The sequence below is a fragment of the Trachinotus anak genome, unplaced genomic scaffold, assembly GCF_046630095.1.
Source record: "Trachinotus anak isolate AG129_WGS33_773 ecotype Australia unplaced genomic scaffold, CSIRO_AGI_Tana_v1 ptg000015l, whole genome shotgun sequence".
NCBI lineage: Eukaryota > Metazoa > Chordata > Actinopteri > Carangiformes > Carangidae > Trachinotus > Trachinotus anak.
In genome coordinates, this window is record NW_027273866.1 from 3994097 (window position 1) to 4014937 (window position 20841).

Sequence of the window (20841 nt, forward strand, 5' to 3'; positions counted from 1 at the left end):
GTGAGCCATTAAAAATAGTTGTTTGCAACAGATGAGCCTTGTCAGTCAGTCTTCATTCAAACATAGTCTCATTGTGACCCAAGAGTCAAGTTAAATTTGTCACTACAGCAAGCACACACACACATTCTCTCTCTCTCTCTCTCTCTCTAAGCTCTTACAACTAGAGGTGTGCCTGTGCCAGAACTCATTGGCTTCTATTTATAGCTAATTCCAAGTCTCCCATCCAAAGGGTTATCACCTCAAACTTAGCTGTGGTGTCATACACAGTCTCTCCGCCAACCTGAGGTCGTCTTATGAATGTGAACTCAACAGTGAGGTGGCTGAGGAGATGTTATACATCAAGGTACATTTATTTTTCTTATTCTTGTAATTAAATACATACTGTAAGTGCAAATAGTTAAAGAGTCCAGGGTCTAAAGAACTACAGAGTATAGTTGAACATAGTACAAAGTTGGACAGTTATTCAAACAAGCTAAATATCACCAGATACTCCTTGTCTTCATAGTAGTTGTACAACAGTACCTAAAACATGAGCGTGTGTATTGTTCCTTATGGTTATACAAAAGCAAAAACCCTACAATTACCACATCTAAGACGCATACTTTTAAATTATTTTGTGCTTGGAAACACCAAAAGGAAATCATTTTTGATATTTATATATGTTGACATTTACTGACAGAAGCCCCAACTGCTAACTCAGAAACATGAAGCAGTATTTAACATTGGCAGCAGAGCACGTCTGTGGGCATTTAGCTTTTTTGTGCCGAACCATACAGTTTGTGGTAAGCACTGCAAAGCAAAAATGTAGCGTGATTTTGAAAACTGCACAAAAGATATCAAATATTATTTACCCAAGGCTCGACTTCATGCACTTTATAATAAGCAACACAAAAAAAGTCAGTTTCTTTTTTTGTTTTTGAGTTGTGTACTTGTCTACCTAGAAACAAGATTATGTATGTGTGACTGTGTTAGTGTTTAGACTGCTATAGACAGGGTGAAGGCTTCTCCAGTGGATGCTTTTAGAGAACACCAAAATGACATAGCACTACGCCCCACAGATGACGACCAGGCTCTTCAACAGTGAGCGAGCTGCCTGACTCTGAGCTGGACTGGACTGTCAGCTTCACCATGAGACAGACAGGTCTACTCCTCCTTCCTCTTGGCCCCGGGGATCTTTGCCTGGATCCTGTGCAGAAAAAACAGGCTTTAATACCACATGTCCAAGATAAGACCAAGATATTTACTCTAGATTAAATTGTGCCTATTCTGCTTTGTTTTCAGGGAGCAAAGCACCTGCTGTTTTTGTATTCTGTCTTTTTAAGGGAGTTCGTAAAACCAACAAGTCAAGTTTTACTAAAATTGGAGAAGTCAGTGGTCATTCCAAAAACTACAGGCTGTTTTGACATCAGCTGACTCTTCAGACACTTAAAAACTTCACTCTTGTGTTTTCAGGGTTAAGGCAGAGCCAGTGAATAGAAAATCCATTTCAGTCAGTTAAATGGATGACTTTCTCAAAAAAAAAAAAAAAAATCCAATTTCTTCAAAGCAGATCTCTTGACTCTTCATCCTTTTTTTTGTCTATTCGGTTGTGACATGAATAGAGCTGGCACAAAGGTAAGTTCATAAAACATCAATGCCCCGCTCCATACCTTTCCAGTTACACACAAGCACCTGGAGGCTGTTTAACAACTACAGGCTTACCTGCAGTCTACTGAGCAGCTCCTCTAGCACTTTAATAAGGCAGAGCTCAGAGCTGGTCCATGCAGCTCCATTTGTTCATATATCTTTAGTGAACTTTGAACAAAAAGTCTTAATGACATAATGACAAACACTCACTTCCCCACCACAGAGTTGACCTGGGTCCGTATTAGTCCCACATATTGGTCAATCTGTGCCTGAAAACAGAAAGAAAATGACAGATGTTGTTAATGGACAAGATTTTCCAAAGCTGACTTGACTTTAGAAATCATGAAGGTCAAATTCTTACCTGATGTTTCTCATAGACCACAGGCATGGTGAACATGGAGACCACAGCTGTAGAGGCACAGGGAGAGTAATGTTGAGGTATTCAGGCTGACAGTGGGAATATGTTCAAACAGGAACACATTTGTGTCAGCAGGGCCCCAAACCAATGTACTTATCTAAGGTAAACTGGAAAAGTAAACAGACACTGTACGGCAGTGAAGTAGACAGGTCCAACAATTAAATGTGGCTCTGGCGCAGCGATGAGGACACACAGTTTTCCTCATTAATGACACAACTACAATTAATGAGATAACAAGACTCTGTTATGTGTATTGTGTTCATCAAGTCTTCAAGAAGGCTGAAATGCAGGAGTGTGTGTGAGTCAACAACAGTGTTTGAAGGCTTGTTGTAGAGTGAGTGGGAAACATAGTGAGTCGGGATGACCTCACCTAGGATGAGCAGTGTCAGGCCGTTGAAGAGCGCGCCCACATAGGTCAGCAGCCACATCAGAACAGCAAACTGAAACACACACAGACATGATATGTTTTATCAAATGAACCAGATACTGTGACAGTATATTCATAATTGTTCTGGTTTGTTTTGAAGGTATGAGTGTGACACAAACCTTCAAGGAATCAACCAGATCTTGGACGAGGAACAGCCTGCGGAGCTCCCTCATACAGGTGTTGGTGTACAGCAGGATTTTGTCGGCATATTTGCTAATCTGGTCCTGGGATAGAGCGATTTCCATCTCCAGGTAGGCTCTGGTGACAAATGACAGGAGCAGAAAAGACTGACATGCGGGCCTCTGAATCAAATCCAGAGTCTCATTAATCAACCATCTGTTTCACTCACTTGAAAGGATGTCCCTCATCGGTCTTCTGCACGGCTTGCAGCACAGACTTGTAGATCCTGAAGCTGATGGTGGCAGAGAGGGCTGCCAGGGCTAAGTAGGCTCCGACACTGACCACGCTGAACTGGGTCAGGGAGAAGAGGAGCAGAAGCACGCTGCTGAACACGGCCCCAGACTGCTTCACATTCCTCCAGTAGAGCAGGTCAATCGCTGAGGGGGTAGGAAGGACAGAACAAGGACAAGGTAGGGTTAGGACCCAAAACCAGCATTACCTGACCTCTGACTCTCTAACATGAAGGCCTGGGCATCCATGGCCGTATCCTTTTCAAAGTGGATTAGGCTGCTGCTGCTGCGCTACACACACCACACATTTGGGTCAAATAACTGGAAGCTGTTCACAACCCAACGTCCTCAGGGAGCTGCTGGCTGTCACGTGATCCTGTTTCAACCCAGCTGCCTAACCTAGCTTTTCATTAGGTTAGATGGAGCTGTCGAGCTGTAAGGTGGGGTGAAGGTGTCCGAGTGACGATTCGCCAGTTCAGTTTCTTTACCCCTATATATAGGGCAAACTTTGCAGAGCAATAATAGCTGACTCTCACTTGTTGAGCAAGTCCCACAGTCTGTGTTGCCTCATTCCGAGGCTTTGTGTTCCCATCTGACGTGTGCTTATCATCAGCAGCACCTGGTCTGGTCTCATACATATACAAACATACATACAAACAGGCACATTACACCGAGGGTACACCTGCACACGCTGCTCACAGAGCTAAATTAATGATTGACCTATAGCTCTGTGAAGGCAGCAGCAGAAACAGGCGCACTATCAGCAGTTCACAGATAACGGTTCAATGTGACCTGGCCAGACAAGCAGTTCTGTGGTCAGTGATGAAGGATGACGATGCCTCAATGCAGTATCTCATTAATGCAGTAAAACAATTCCTCTGAATTGCCTCACTCAACAAACAGCTGGAATATACAACACCAACATGCCTGCAGGCACACGTACATCTTGCTGCACCATTTTCCTTCTATTCTAACACTTCTCATCTTCTTAGGGTGGTGGAGCCTGTAATTCAAAGCCACTAGCAAAGATGAAAGAGAAGTGATAGCTGAGGATTAGCCCAGTGTACCATTACAACTCCAGCGGCCGACATGGTCCTCCACTGGCAGTCGTCTGTGTCAGCTGAAAACATGGGCCTGTTTCCATGAGAACTGTCGGCTGCCTGTTTCACCTCTGCTGAACCAGCTGCCTCCACCACCACTGTAGCTCTGCTAAGGTTTACCATTTATCTGTTGGTGCCGATACCTGGAAATCCTCCATGTCATGTAGGAGAACTGGTACGTTAATGTAAAGTTTTGTGCCCGCAAAGAAGAGAGAGAATGGCTGCTGTGGTCTCTTGGGTGACTTACTCTTCCTCTCTGAGCTTGTCTGCCTGCCCGCCTGCTCTAATTTTAGCCGTGGAGCTGTGAGCAGCATAGTGATGACGGCCATCTTTACTCTCCGCTGAAAGGCATCTGTGGATGCCAAAAAGGCAGGCTAAACCTGGGTGGCGAAAGAAGAGTCATTGTGACCAAGTGAATCTCTGCTAGCCACACACTTACTGTTCCTATACTGTAATATAACATGTGTCATCTGTCTTCTCTCATCAGTAACCAGTAGTGACTTACAGTACCTGCCAGCCCCACCACTATCAAATCAAACACACCTCTCATTCAGAAACTGTGGAAACAGGATCCATGTGCCCAGGCTGCTGTACATAACACCACTCCCCACAGAAGCCATTGTTCTTGCCACTACTAACAAACTGTCTCTGTTGCTACTGATTTGAATGGAGATGCTCACACAAAGACAGGCACAGGTAGCACATACAGCAGCTGTAACAACACACAGACGCATCAACGACAGACAGTTGACAGACAGTCGTTGACCGGCAACAGGCGACTGTGCCTTGTGATGTGCTGCACAGACTGCACGCAGACTGAAAAGCTTTAGCTAGTGCAGTAGAAGCGTGTACTGACCTGCGGCTCCCATGGCTGAACAGGGAAAGAGGCAGCTGCTTTATCCACGCACAAAAGGAGAGCACTGAAGGGGGAGTCCCCCCTGCACAGGAGGGGAGGGGCCGCAGCCACACCAGCAAATCAGCATCTGCCTGAGCAGGGGGGGGGGGAGCTGAGGGAGGGGAGGAGGGAGGTGGGAGGGAGGGAGGACGTCTGTGGGGTGCGGTTGCCAAAGAACCACATTGCAATCCAGCATACACACATACAAACACTTTGTCTCTGTCTCTGTCTCTCTCTCTCTCTCTCTCTCTGAGCCCTTTTATGCTCAGACTTTTAAGTGTAGCCCTCCTGACACATGACAAACACTGCCAAGCAGCAGCTACAATAGAAGTCAATGTGTCAAAATGGAAAATGAAACCAGTATCCTCCCTTTGTGTTAGGATTGCATCATATGAGTCCAGCAGCTACAGACGAGTGGACTAGTGTAAAACTGGTCTGTATCCATATTCTGCTGCTCCATTAAAATGCTTCAGTGGCAAGGAGCTGCCTGAGCACCTGCCTGATGCAGTTACCATAGTTACCATGCTCCATTTTCTCCCCACCACTCACTGAGAGATGGAGAGAGGGAGGAAGGGAGGGGCCGAAAGAGGAAGAGGGAGGGCGAAGAACGTTCCTTTGGGAACAGAGAGAGATTCATTTGTTCTGAATCTGGGGAATCGGCGACACATAATGTGTCTCCACACACATGAAGGCAGCCACTCCCTTTATTGTGGAGCACAAAAGGACAATGGCAGGTTTAACACAAGGCCTGTTAGTTGTCAAGTCTGTATAAACAAATGGAAAAAAAAGTGTATGAAGGGCTTAAAAAATGTTAACTCACTGTAACATCACAAGTTTAGATTGTGCCAAATTTGAGTCTAATTTGTGACTGTGCAAAACAATAAAGCTGCTTATTTGTTTAAAATATATAACATTTCAATTGTCAACATTTGATTAAAACCATAGCCTAATATTCATAATAAGGCATGACCTAATATATGCAAAATCCAGTTAGTTTTGACAGTCGCAAAAACTCAATATCATGGATGACAGTTTTATGTCAGGCCTGTTCAGCCCTCAGGACTTAAATCCCCATCCCATGCACGATACTGAATATGGGATGTTGAATCAGAGCACAAAGAAAAACCGAATGCTGCCTGTTGAGCCCTGTTTGTTTTTATGACTCTTTCCTCTGATATTCAGCACATACACCCCGAGCAAAAACCAGAGCAAATGATTAGCACCAGTGACAATAATACGATTCCCCCTCCCCCTTTTCTATAGTGAAACTAGTTTAGCCTGACCTCATTAAATCACTGAAGACATCCTTGTGGCCTCAAACAAGCCATCAGCCAGAGCGAGCAAACATGCAAAGGCGCTTCTGCTGCCAACAGTCTTTGACAGCTGAGATTCAAGGACTTGGGCTGCAGTGACCGAAACTTTTACTATGATAACTTTAGACTGTAGACCTGGGTAGTAATAGTTTAGCTGTTTTTTTTTCTGAAGATGGCATGAGACACTCACTTGATATTGATGCATGAACATTTGTTAGCTTTGCTAAACAGAGATGTCTCATATAACAAAAATAAAATAGCAGCAAATGGCAGTTGTTACCAAAACTGTTTAAACCAACAGCATTAAAGTTTCAACACTCCACCATTCAACCATTCTTGGTATATTTCCAATGCTTGATTCTCTTCTACATCACTGAACTCATTTGAATAGCTCTATGCATACATCAATATCTCTAGCAGTGGGTAATTCATACTGGTGTGTTAAAATAAATCAGAACAATTCCTCTCTTTCTGAACTATCCTAAAGTTTGACTGTCGACATACTTCTGCCATATGAATAAAATCTGAGTCGTCCTAAACGTCTGAATGTGCAACACAACACAGCAGCTTCTGTGTTCATGTTTTCGATAAACTGCTTAATAAAACATGGTAAGACTTAGACTTAGACAAGTTTTATTAAGCAAAGTGTCTGTTTATCATCTAATTATCTGTGTGGGCACATCATGACATCATTTGATGACTTTTAACTTTACTTGATTGATCAACATAGTGGAGACGAGATGTTTGACCTATAGCATGCATTAGAAAACCTACTGGCTGCTATGTGTCATACTGAGTCCTGTAAATGTGATTTATTTCAAATAAATCATACATGCATGAATCACTTTTGGAAAAGTCTGCATCATTGCTGATCATGCCTGAGTGGATGAGTCAGTACTGTGCATGTGCAGAATGACTAAACAAAAATGCCTATAGCTTCAAGGTGATGCACAGGGTTTCAAGAGTGAATCTGATCAATGTCATCCTTAGCTGTGCTGACTGTCTCAGCTTAATCTGATGCGTTCCTAATGTTGTAGACAGATCCCATCTGATAGGCTATCATATTACATCGTGTCAGCACTTATTTAGTCCAAATTAAATGGATAATGACTCAGTAAAGTGATGACAAATGCTGGTTTGTCACTGAGGCGTTTTTACAAAGCTGAACAGCCACAATCAGTGGCTGTTGCGGTCTCTGTTGGGATACAATAATAGGACTATGCATTTCATTTCTAGTGCTTAAACAAACCTAAAAAGATGGCAGACAATAAACCACAACCAGTGTGCAGGAAGGGACGCCATTTTCTCTCTTGCCCCCTTCCACGAGCCCTGCATGCTATGGAAACAGACAGACGGAGGATACTCTGCTCTGGCCCAGTCTCTGCAAGGCGCCATGGCAGCCGAGGAGATAGGGCTGATGTAATCATGATGGGTGTGCCCTGGTTACCATGGAGACAGTCTGTCAGTGCCGTCCGGATGCTCCGACTGCCTCATTACACAAAAACAGAGCATACGCCATATAAAACCAGCTCCATTGCACGGTTGCAAAGTGGGGAGGGTGATAACAATGACACGCCTTAGTCTACAACACTGACATCCATATTAACATGCACCCAAAACAGATGGCTCTCAGCGCGCTGGTGTGTATAAACTTATTGTCTGAAACACCCACCAGCGTCTCTCACCCCCTTTCCTCTTTGTTTTTGTTTTTTTTTTCTCAGACACACACACATGTACCACAGAAGATCTGTCATCAGGGCGTGTCCATGTGAAAGGGGGTGCAGGTAAACAGTGCTATTTGATTCCCCTCAACATCTGACAAATATAATTAGATGACAAATGTATGCATGAAAAGCACACACACATACGCACATTCAAGACCACATACCTCTAGTCCCATGAATATTTAACCTACATGCAGAGGTAACAGTCCATCTCTCACAGCCACAAAACACAGACAATTGATGAGTAACATCAACACAGTAAACACATCAGTACCCTGGCCCTTCCAGCCGCTCCAGGAGCTTTCCTTCTTGGTCACGTCTGCAGTGGCCTGCATGCTGGTGATCAGTTATGTCCCTGCTCTCTCTTTCTCTCTCTTTATGGTCTCCGTTTTCTTCTTTGTCTCCCTCTTCAGTAGCACCAACTCACTCACTCATCCCAGAAAGGCATGAATGGTCGAAAAGGATGCGGGAGAGAAGCTGAGATGACAGAGAAGGAGGAAGGGAGGGAGGGAGGAAAGGTTTCCAAGGTGCTGCCGGCTCGCGGAGCACACAGACTGATGCTGTGGAGCGGCGCTGGTTAGAAGAGAAAGAGCAGGGAAAGTGCGTATGTGTATGTCTGTGTGCGTGTGTGCGTGGGGGGGGGGGGGTCAAATTGTAAACACCACACCACAGTTGCTGCTGCAGCAAACCATCCATGCAATGATTAAGAGCCTAGGGGGGTAAGAGGGAGGGTGGTGAACGTCAGAGGCTAAGCTTTTTTCTTCAAAGGAAAGGTACACTAGCTTTCACAATAAAAGCTCTAAGAGAAATTCAGAACAGACTAGTATTAGTGGGGGTACAAGTTGTGGGAGGGTTATCCCACATATGCTTTGATGAGACACCAAAGGAGGTGGATGCATTGTCATATACATGCTAGCGTTCTGGCTCCCCTAGCAGCTTGTTAGTTTTCAGTGTTGTAAACAAAACCATATCTATATTGAGTGTCATTTGTAATAATGGTTATAAACATATGTAACCTAAAAGAATAACAGCCTTTTCAAAAGTGTCATGTCATGTTGCACACCACACAGGATGCAAAAGCTATGTTTTCTGAAGGCTGACTACAGCTTGACTTGAGACTACGTTGCTATGGAAAAATGTGGCAAACATCCAGCTCTTTGTTCTTTATTTGAACATAAAGATATTTACGGAGATTCAACTCGCTGTTTCCTCTACGACTACTGATAATTGAAGAGGCTAAAGTGCTGGTATTTTAATAATTCATAACGAGAGACGCTGTGCACTACAACACAATGCTCCTTGTTTAGTGCCTTCAGGATGTGTTTGTGCTTTACGATTTCCTTCCTAGAATATACTTGAGATGTAAATGGAGCTGTAAAAAGACCTGGGACTGAAAAAGCAATGAAGGATGCGTACAGGCCTAATTGCAAAAAAAAGGCACAGTCACTGTGGTGTCAGCACTGAGCAGAGAACAATTCCTTTATAGATTGGGGCTAACGTCATCTTTCAATCCTTAGTCATGTCGTCTCTGTCCTCGCCCCTGCAGACCGCCACACCTCATACCTTCTGCTCACCGCAGACTCAACAGACTTGCCAATATCGACCAAGAGGAAAGAAAAAAAAACCCAGATTTCTCTGAACCAGACTGAACATGCTCCCCCATCACTGTTGCTATGGCAACTGGTGTGGAAGTGCACTGACTGATGAAAACAATATCTGCTAGTCAGGAGCAGCAATGACAAAGGTGCACTGTGCCCTCTAGTGGTGGAGAAAAAAACACATGTGACCTGCTTTTTTTTTTTTTTTTTTTTAAGCATTTCCAGAACCTTCTTACACTCTGAGTAAACAAAACAAGAGGAGGCTTTTCAATTAGTAGAAAGTCAGGTCAGCTTATGAAACTGCACAATTCACATATAACATATATAACAAATATCTTACTCAATAGTCACATTCTGTTCAACCTCAATGCATCAGTATGACACACATGGGCAGTTTTGGGAAACATGCACCTGTCTGACAGCAACAGAGGAACCAGTGTGATTGACAACATTTACTCAGATGTAATTTCTGTAGCACTGGATTTTAGTAAAATTTAAGAGGTAGTCTTCAAAGCCCCGAAGAAGGAGTATGCCCCAGTTTTGACATGATAAGATTATGTAAACCCACTCTGTACAAGGACAGAGAGAGCAGCCAATAGCTACTAGCTTAGACAGCATTAACTCGTGCTGACTGCAACTGGCATTCCTGTCTAATCTAATAACACAGAGTTAAAGAGTGATGTAAGAAGCTAAATGCTGTCAAGATGCTGAGAGAACTTTCATTTTTCTCAATATTTTTGATTTTATTGTACTGTTTTCCACTGATAGCAGAGAGGAAGGTTTACATAACATTACTGGGTAGATAGCATACGTTTGAGTTCCAATTATCATGCATCGCCATAAATGTGACTCAGTGCATCCTCACTCCAATTTTCTCTCAAACATACCACCAGGGGGAAGTAGACCTCAAGAAAGCACAACACAAGCACTTCCCACCCACTCTGGGCACAGGGGCACACACGGTGGAATATCCCATCTCTCTCAGCAATCCTTTTTACTTTCCCAGCCATGTCAACAACAGTGCAACAGCACACCATGCAGGTAGCTGCCAGGAGGTAAATAAATACAAATAGTGTGTTAGTAATTTGATTAGAAATATGCTGTCAGTGATCTCTGAACTTTTTTTATCCATAAATATGATGGGTAAGGTTTCAAACACAAATGCAGATGTGATATCTCTTTCACTTGGGCATGGAGACACATCAGCAAACACAACACTATCTGTTCCACAAGATGACCACACTATTTCTGGAAAGCCACTACTCATTAGAGTAGTTTATCAGCCAAGGTGAAACTATGGCTACAATGAACAGATTACAGACAGTAAGTCAGTCCAGATACTTTCACAAAGATGCAGTGACGATGTTTATTCTTATATTTCTGTGCAGAAGGGAACTCTGTATCCCTTAGAAAATAACTTCTGGGTAAAAGAGAAAGTCTGGATTTATGGGACTAACCTTTTTGTTTGTTAAAGCCCTCCAGAAACATCGATGGTGCAGGTTTTCCTAGGTCTCCTTTGCCCTCATTGGTGTGCTTGTGCATGTCGTCCTGATGGGGCTTCTCCAATCGCACCTCTGGGGGCACGGCAGCAGTGGGGGGTTTGGGCTTGCTGGGACGATCCTCTTCTGTTTTCACTGGGGTCTTGGCCTTTTCTGTGATTAGGGACTCGGCTGGCAGAACCTCGGCTGTACTGCGGGGAGGGACGACGGTGGGAACCAGGGGAGAGGGAGGGCTGACTCCCTGTTTTGGGCCACTGAAGCCCTGTTCTCTCTTGGGGCTCTCTTCTGATGCAGACTCAATGAAGAGATCACTGTCAAGCTCTGCCTCTCTCTCTTCCCTCAGAATGCTGTAGGCTGTGGGTGGAGCGTGGTTGCTAGCCAGGCCAAAACCACCCTTGGCGACTGGGGAATTGTCAAAGGGGTTGTTAGGCTGGCTGAAAGCGCCCTTGCTTTTAGGCGGCTGGTCAAATGGGTTGCTACTGGCCTTGGAAGGCTCCTCAGACACCAGCTCAATCTCTGAGTCTCCAGACTCTGCACTGCTGCCATCATGCTCCCCGCTGCCGGCCTTTGTGCCTGGACTTTTGGAAGCTGCAGGCTTCACTGCGTCAGCTTTGAACATGTCATGGGAAGGGAATTCTTTTTCTGCTCACAAAACAAATGCAGAGAAATGTGGATGTTAGAGTTCATTCACATTACAAATCCAGACATACATTATCTACACATATAACTTCAAATTAGACTATGTGACTTTTGAAAAAAGAAATAACACAATCTTCCTTACAAAAAAAGTTGACCTTATCCTTGCTCATTTCAGCACACTCAGGTGGTTTCCTGTTACAACCTTACTTACCTTACTTCCAGTATGACCGGTAGCTTGTGGTGGCTAATGTTAGTTAATGTTAACAAACAAACAGTTATTGTTGCATAACTGTCATTACTGAGGATTTTATAAATATTGCCTGCGTCTTTATTTGGTGTTTGCGCGTTTGTGTCTGTGTGTGTGTTGCGCCTACGTGTTGGTGAAGCGTTGGGAGTGGAAGCAGGGCTGTCGTCCTCTGGCTCTGATAGCGTCACAGTGGGAACACCCTGCAAGCCCACACTGAGGACATTTTCTCGCTCAGACACACTGAGCGGAGGGGGATTTTGCTGCGGCTCCGTCTTGGCAGCTGGTGGCTGGGACTCGGTCAAGGTGATCTTCACTGGGCTGGCTGTCTGCGGGGTGCCACCCAGGTTTCGGTAGGAGCGGTAGTCTGACAGCTCCTCATCAGAGGGTTCCTCCACATAGGGGAAAGAGTGGGAGCCCAGTGCTGGACCGAGGTTCTCTTCCTCCTCTTCTTCCTCATCCTCCTCATCTCTTCCAGGGTTCTTGTCTATGTAGCTTCCCAACAAGTCATGACCAGCTGAACCTGTGTCCATCAGGCTGTGCTGAGCCCCTTGGGGCTGATCATGGTGCTCATCCCCGTGGCTGATGTCCATGTAGTTGTAGGACTCTGTCTTATCTGAGCTCAACAGAGATTTTGGCATGTCATCCATCAGGTCAGAAGTCATCTTGGTGTTGGAGCTGAAGCTGTAGGTGTTGCTAGAGAAGTCGTCCAGGGCAGATGAGCCAGTGGAGGACTTGGAGGGCTTCATATCATCTGACAGGTAGGAGGCTTCCCGGCTCGATGTGAAGCTCTGATTGGACAGCAGGGAAGTGTACACATCACCGTCATCATTCATAGGCTTCCTGAATAGGCCAGACATGGGGTCATCTACAAAGACCGACAGAGAGAGAAAGATGAGAAACTTAAAGAGGACAGACACAGTCAAAACTGATGAGGAGGAACGGCAACTCTGTGTCACACGATCAAATCAGCCTGTGCCTGAGCAGTTTGATTAATGAAAACATCCAGTTAAACAAGGCTATGCTTGAGCTAGTGCTGCTGGCAGGGAGAGGGGTTGTGGCCCTGTGAGAGCAGCACAGTCAGACTGGGTGCACGGCTGTGCAGATCAGTGAGGCAGCAGTAACAGAGGGTACTTGTACCCAGTGTGGGACAAAGGGGGATTGTTCAGACCCTAAAAACCACAGTACCACAACCAGTGTCTGTTCTAAATCATGCAGGCAAAGGGCTGTCTGTAGTCACATCTCTGCTCTGTAATCACTAATCCTGCACCTCCCCTGGCAAATTACACAACTGTCATGAAAATGAACACATAGTGACACAAATACGTAACATATAAAGAACATACTTTGTGTGAAAGCTGCCATCTAGACTCTCCAAAATTGAAATGGTTTAAACTTGGCAAGGTCAGCTGACAAAACTGTTAAATGATAAATGTATAAAATAAATATTTTAAAACACTGCATGCTAACAGCATTCTGATATTCAACACACACACACACACACAAACACAAACACACAAAACTAAAATAATAATAATTACAGTCAGCCAGTTGCAGTGTTAATGGTGTTTTAAACTGCATTTAAAAATTGGACGACACTGGTGTTAAGCTGTGTGTGAGCTTGTGTGGGCTCTGCTGTGAAATATCACTCAACATCTCACTGAATAATTTGTTACAGTGCTGCAGAGACACATAAAAGATGCTCATATTATGACTTGCAAAACAGGAAGACACAGATGTGATAGGAATGTTATTTTAAACCATCAGGTCAGAAGTCAGTTGTTGACTTTATGTCCAGCTTCCAGTCAAAGTCTTTCTGCTCCACCAACAAACACAGAGTGCCGTAAACAACCATAAGCGTAGCACCCACACAAAAACACACATTACACAACATCTGTTTCTGTTGTGCTGTGTACAAGTCAGAGTTTACACTTCCACAAACTGAGCTCCTCCTCCTGTTTTTTAGCCGTGCTTCTCCCATGGCAGCGGTGGTGCTATAAATAGGCTGGGTCCAGCTGCTGGGCTGGATAAGGGGGGAAGATTTAAAATAGCAGCCTTAGGGTTAGCTCTGGAGGATGCAGACTGACTGATAGAAGACCCAACAGGTCAGGACGTCTCGACCCCCCCTTCACTTCCTCTAAAGGCCCCACCACCCTTTCCTTCTGCTGTCCCTCCTACTGCTGCACCCTCAGTCATTAACAATACATCATACCGCAGTACAATGGCATAAACACTACACACCCATGCTGGGACATAGGAGGAGGGGTGATGTGACAAAGAGGAAAAGGAAATTTGGCTCAGATTGTATTGAGCTTCAGGTTACATTGTATCTAATAGGCTTAAATGTCTTGTACATCCAAATCCCAGCTTCCTATGGATCCAAGCAGTGTGCAAAATAGATGGGCCCAGCTGTTGATCCAAGTTCAGTTCATTGGCATGAATGCCCTTGATGTACTACTAAAGCAAACCGATGTATAATCCTCTTAGTGTACTACCATCAGCCATCACCCTGGCAACACCATCATAATCTAACACTCACTGATTCACAGTACAAATACCTACTGCGCAGATGTGGGAAGCACTTAGGCCTACTAAAAACTGTGAAGAGAGTTGATCTCTGGCAACACACCCCCTCTCTCTTTATCAACCCATTCTATGTAACAACACAGATGAACTCACCAGCACTTGCATTAAGTCATCTGCAACAATTAAGAAGCTGGATGCTTGTTAACTGCCATGAGGGAAGCTGCTCTGAGCAGATACTTGACAAAGTTGGTGTGTTGAGACTGAGGGCATTTTGAATCTGCTGATATGGCGAAGCACCCAGATGCTGGGAAAAAACCCCGCTGGGCTGAAGCAAATGCTTTGCTGCGCTCAGATGGGATTGGACGTGACAACAGAGGAATTTTCTGCTCACACTGTTAGCCACACAACACAATCATGTCACTGAAAGTATGGTGCAGTTAAATAAATAAGTCCTGGTGGATGTGCTGAGAAGGAGCGGTCCTTTTGTTGTCCTCTGTACAGCCAGTGCAGCCCCGATACTAATGCAGCCTGACAATCTGTGCTATGCCAAGGCATGGGCTCCTAATTACCAGGGTACAGACAAAAACATGTGAGCATAGACAATTTCAAAAGAGCCACAGTTGCAAAATGAATATATTGCCACTTTGGGCAATAGAGGGTTTACTGAGCTGCATGTTGTTTCCCCTTGAAGACACTTACTGACCCACTGCAGTTTTTCAATGTGGAATAAAATTAATTAAAGTGAGATGTTGCTGGTTCCACAGCCCATAACAACAACAAGCTGCACTGACTGTCAAAGGAACAATCTCTTTCAGTCTGTGTTGTTCAAGAACAGGTCCTCATTCATCCCAGTGGTACCTCAGCTGTACTTCTTAAACATCTGTGAATCTACAGCACTGTAGCTATTCCGTGACTCCATCCATGACCCTCTCCTCTGTGGTGTTGCCTTTCAAGAGTACTCTTTCAGTCCATGACCTTGTGGAAACCAATCCATCAAGATGCTCACCAAGCTCTTCTTTCAAACCCTCTGTGCTTTTGACTTTAAGTGATATGCTGTAGCTTTATTATTTTAGGAATTGTCTTTTCTAGTGGGAGCTATGCAATACTTAAAGAAGATAAAAACAAAAATTTATTTTGTGATGAGAAAAGCGCTGTTTATCATAATAAACATTAGGCTTGCCTTGCAGCAATTTCTCTCTTTTGTTTGTTATTTGGTGTACAATTTATATGAACATTTTCACATATATATGTTATTGGAAAGTATATGGAAGTAGATATTATGCTGCAACTGTTGCTGTTGCAATGGTTTTCTATGTATATTACCAGAAGTTGCGTGTTACATTTTTGTTTGACATATACAGGAATAAAATCTTACCCACCAACTATAGCAAATTTCTCATTGTTATACTGCCTTTGTAATGTTGCATTTCAGTGTTAAATTTGTTGGATTTGCAGCTGCTTTATTCAAGTGAATGGGAAAGTAATCTTAGACTTTTGGACCCCACTGTATATGCAATATATAGTCATCCCCATAAATGCAATGTAATATATGCAAATCACATTCTAAGAAATCAAATTGACACCAACAATGAAACCAATTTCATGAGTAACTTTTAGTATTTACTGTTTATTAATCTGTACAACAGAACTGAATCAGTATTATTCCACTGGCCAGTGGTATAATATTTAACTCCTATATTAAGTCTCTTACTTGTTTGTCACAGTTGAACTGAAGACCCACTCTAAGTCTTTATGGTCTCTGTCTTTAAAAGCTTTGGTTATGGCGTTCATGTTCATCATGTATCGATTACAATATCCTTGGTTCAACAAATACATGAATACAAGTCATTAACTATCCCACTTTCATGTCAGTAAAGAATAGGAAAATGGAGCGCACAAAGACGGTCTATACTGAGAGCTGAGGTTCAACAAAACTACTAGCAGGGGTCGATAGGAGAACAGCTGTTCTCAACTGCTCTGAGCTGCATTGATCCAAGACAATGAGGACGTACAATTACTGTAAGAATCGTCAGTGTACCCACCATTCTTAAAAAAAACACTGAAGGCCACGCAGGACAAATGTTGTTGTTCCAGTGGCTTTTGTCAAAGATAAATCAATATAGAGAGCGTTTAAATACAAGCTAATCTGACCCCATTCAGATTCTGAAGCCGTGGTACGTACAGTACCTGTCTTCCACTGTATTGATCGTATTTTTCTTGCTTGGGTAGAGATTTATGGATGAATGGAGAGGATCTGGGAGGATCCAGACTGAGTGTCTGCAAGCCATCTGCTTTGGGTCAAAGCTGTCAATTTAGTGTGACTTTGGACTGGCATTTCACTTTCATTGTGCAGACAGAATTTCAGATTAAAGAGTACAGATGAAGGACGGAGGGCATGCATGTGTAGGCTACAATAACCTACACACAAAAAATGTAGCTGGACTACACTGTTTGTAAGTGCCTTTGCTGATAGTAGCTCTAATCCCATGAGTAGTTTTGCAATACTCTGCTAAGGGATTACTCCATGCCCATAGGCTAGAGAGCTGGACTGAGGCAATGATCAGAGCATCATATTTCACATACAGCCTTTTAATTGTTTTTGGGATACACATGGGAGATCAAAGGACATTTGAATTGATAATTTAATGATATAATGACAGAAGTAATGCGTTGTTATTGTCCTGAGCAGTGGAGCCTTTCGGGCTCAGCTTTTATCTTTTATCCCTTAGCATTAGCTAATTGGTCCTGAAGACAGATGAAGATGAATGAGATTGTAAACATGGCAGGTGGCACATTTTGGCCCAAACCATCCTGTAAACAGACATATTAGTATATATTGTATACACTTTAAGCATTATTTAAATAAATAAGATGCTGGACAACCCATTTTTAACCACAACACAGACACCGGCTCACTCCTGGGGGCTGCTCTGCTGACCACTGACATCTAAGTGCCTTTGTCAGAGGAAGACACTGAACTAAAAGTGCCTTTTAGGGAAAGGACACTTCTTTGTATTTCCAGTTTTTTTTTTTTCTGACTGTCTGGCCATTTGAACTATCGGCCTTCTCATCACTGCCTCGCCTCTCTCGCCATTAAGCTGCCCCCCCTCCTCGTCCTCCGCTACATTATCTCGCATCTTTATCATCCAGTCTGAAAAGACCTAGCACTGCTTGGCCCCCTGGGAACAGGAGCAGAGCTCTCACCAGCTAAAGGCACAAATGCACTGTGGCTTATGCAGTCCAGCAGAGTCCACTAAGTGCTTTCTCTATCTGAAAGATATGGAAAAGACCCAGCCAGACTTATGCTGTCTCATCCTTGTCACTGATGATATGGTTAAATAGAGAAAGACACGAGTAGAATCCACCTATCAGGCACTGAACTGTGGGAGAACGTTTCTCATGACTGGTGCACTTTGTCAGGACATGATAAAGTTCCCATTATAATGCGCTATGAATTATTAAAAAAAAGAAGGATGTCAAAATGCGATGTCACTGTTTGTGTACAGCATGCACATAGTTGTTTTCATCTATGCCAGCAATCAGGGGAGGGCTATTAGACACACCATCTGCTAAAAACAAACTCGACTGTGGGGTTTTCACAACACATCAGACCTGATCGTGATGCAGAAACCTGCCTCTTGAAACCTTCACAGGATGATGGGAGACTTTTGAAAACAAAATAGGTTCTACTGCACTCTGTTGTCTTTGATTTGAGGCTAAGGTTCTGCCCTGTGGTAATTTAATACAGCTGAAATCAGCATTATCGAGGTCCTGTGGGTAGATCACTGTTGTGAACAAGATTTAGGACAGGCACGGATCGATTACTTAGCGAGGCAATTCTAGACATCTTGAAGAGATTCTGTTTCACTGTTCGTACTTCTCAAAGGCCAAACTTCTTTTCTGGTCTCAGTAAAAAAAAAAAAGGTCAGAAACTTTAAATATCATTTTATGATTATTCAAAGCGGCAAAGGAAAGTGTGTTACAAAGGGAATTATTGGGAGTGAATGTATTTGACAAAGATCAGAACAGAATGTAACATTTCTGGTCAAGAGGAAAATGTCCACTCTGCCCTGATAGATGTGATGAGATCTGTACTGTTCCAACAGTGTGATTTACTTCACTGGTATGGACACGGCTCAGCAGGACTCACAACAATAAGAGACAGCTATTCTTTTCTCTTTCAGGAATCAGAACAAAGTCTGCGAGTGAGTGTGTGTGTGTGTGTGTGTGTTTGTCTGTGTGCTCCTACACAAGTCTGAGCTTGTCTGGCACACTATTATGAAAGTAGACCATACACCCTGTTTACTTTTTATAAAAAGTGCAGTCTAACACTGACTAGCCAGTTCATCATTTCACATATATTTCACACTTGGTCTGCTGACTTTTAGCTTTCATATGTTTATGTATATTTTGCAATGGCTTTTTTTTCAAATTGCAACACTTTTAGCTTTGTTTAAGTTCTACTTTAATTCTAAATCCTGTGTCGCAAAGGACTAGGCAAATTGATGCATTCAATTATGTTATTGTGCATAACAAAAAAATAAGTTTTTTTTTTTCTTGTTTTGAACCAGCAGTTGCCAGCAAAATGAGAAAGGCCTGAGCAGCAAAGAGAAGAAACTAGGCGGCGTTTTTTTTTTTTTTTTTCAAACATTATCTCATGAATTTTTCAGTGAATTCGTGAATGAAAGTGCAGGGCTCTAGTTTTGCTCGCCAAGCGAATAGTGAGCCCTGTTTCTTCAGGATTAAAAATAGCTGCATGAGCTGAGCTGTGCTGAGGAGAGTGACGGACTTAGAACTGCATGATGTTCCCACAAAAACACAGCCTCCAGCATCCAATAATGTTAAAATATCTACTATCTATCTATAATACTAAATCGTGGATGCAGGGATCCTGCAACACACATGCAACCTCTTACTTAAGGACTAATAAACTCTTTTGGTCAAGAATGTTTCCATTTATAAACTGTAGGATTAAGTAATTTTTTATCCAGTCACTGGCTATGAAAGCTACTGGTCTTAGGCCTGTAATCTATTTGTCATCCCTCTAACCAATCACATCAAAAATGCAGGTATTTATTATAAACACAGGCAAGCATGAGGGAGCTGTTCATAGGCCATTGAAAGTTCAGCAGGCTATTTGTTATTGCATGTTGCATCTCATCTGATCCATCCCTACAGACTCCAATCTCATCAACCTGAGAACAGTGTAGGCTAGTGGGGAAAACAATGGGTCATATCTGATGTTTTGTCAAAAGCTGAATCTATAATCAGGACTGAATACATTCAGTTTGAAGATGTCTAACATTATTCCCTTCAGCGTGATTGTTGTGACAGCTGATTCACTACCATCCTATGGAAGTTACTCGCTTGCATCTTTTGTGTTTTCAAACCCAGAAGTTGAACTGAGCTGCCAGACAGGTCGTCTGTCGTTACGCTAAATCTGTGACAAATGCACTCGGCTGCTTCTCTCTGGCTGTGTTTGCACCTACATTATTATGTAGGCTACTTGGGTGGACTTTTTAATAGCCGGAATTAAACCTAATGTGATTGAAACACAAACAAAAACGATAAATAAATGAGACTTAACAGCGATAAGCGCTTTACCTGTGGATGCAGTTTCCATAGCAACGGGAGGCCTTTTCCCGTAGTCCTGGAAAGGATGAAATTGTTGATCCAGGTCGTCCGTCGCCTCGTTGCCTCTAGGCTTTAATTCTTCACGTAGCTCGTCGAACCGAGTCGGTGTGTTCCCACACAGGCCGTTCCTCTCGTAGTCATCCCCAAACCACTTCCCTTCCGAGCCTAGCTCCTCACCGGGCTGAGCAGACATGCTTTTCGCTGTTGTCGGACAAAAGATACACTAGCTGCTAAGCTTCTTCTTCTCCTCCTCCACTACCGTGTTTACCGGGGCTTGGACTGCGCTAGGATGGGTGACGGAGACAAACACACAACAAAGCAGCTCCTGGCTGGCGTCTGACAACTGAGCCCGGGGGTTTGTAGACGCCACAGATGAGGCGGTCGGTCGGTCGGTCGGGGAGCAGCAGGAGTGAGGTTGATTGTTTTAGTTCACTGCTCCGACGGTGACGTCATGGTGTCCGTTGGCACTTTATTTGGGGCAGAGTCAAACGTGAAAGGCGTTTTTTTTTTTTTTTTTTTTTTTTTAATTTTTTATTATTATTATTTTTTATTATTATCTTTTCAGCGTCCAAATGCAGTCGAGTGTCTGACAGTGGCGGAGTGAATGACAGCAACATTGAGCTTGGTGTCGTGTCAGTGACTCCACATACGGACAAGTCAGGGAAACTGGACGCAGGAGCCAGCGGGTGCGTGATAAAGGGAGCGGGACTCCCAGGTCATGATTAAAAGTCACCATAACGGCCCATAACTTAAAATATGTTGTTATTTATGTGCGTTGTTCTTGTTGT

General features: G+C 43.5%; 1 protein-coding gene across 4 annotated transcripts; it reads right to left on the reverse strand.

Annotated features, from left to right (window-relative positions):
- Nucleotides 1–329: 329 nt before the first annotated feature.
- On the reverse strand, nucleotides 330–20533 carry rtn1a (reticulon 1a). Of its 4 annotated transcripts, XM_071497549.1 has the most exons (9): nucleotides 20024–20533; nucleotides 12024–12761; nucleotides 10969–11652; nucleotides 2821–3028; nucleotides 2591–2729; nucleotides 2415–2484; nucleotides 1988–2034; nucleotides 1837–1895; nucleotides 330–1186 (listed from the first exon to the last, which is right to left on the reverse strand). In XM_071497549.1, exons 1-9 carry the CDS (start codon nucleotides 20244–20246, stop codon nucleotides 1144–1146), a joined length of 2211 nt encoding a protein of 736 aa, XP_071353650.1. In that variant the 5' UTR covers nucleotides 20247–20533; the 3' UTR covers nucleotides 330–1143. The 4 variants fall into 4 exon arrangements, with proteins under 4 accessions (XP_071353650.1, XP_071353652.1, XP_071353653.1 ...); XM_071497551.1 differs by lacking the exons at nucleotides 10969–11652; nucleotides 12024–12761; nucleotides 20024–20533 and adding an exon at nucleotides 8188–8619; XM_071497552.1 differs by lacking the exons at nucleotides 10969–11652; nucleotides 12024–12761; nucleotides 20024–20533 and adding an exon at nucleotides 4838–4959.
- Between the last annotated feature and the right edge of the window lie 308 nt (nucleotides 20534–20841).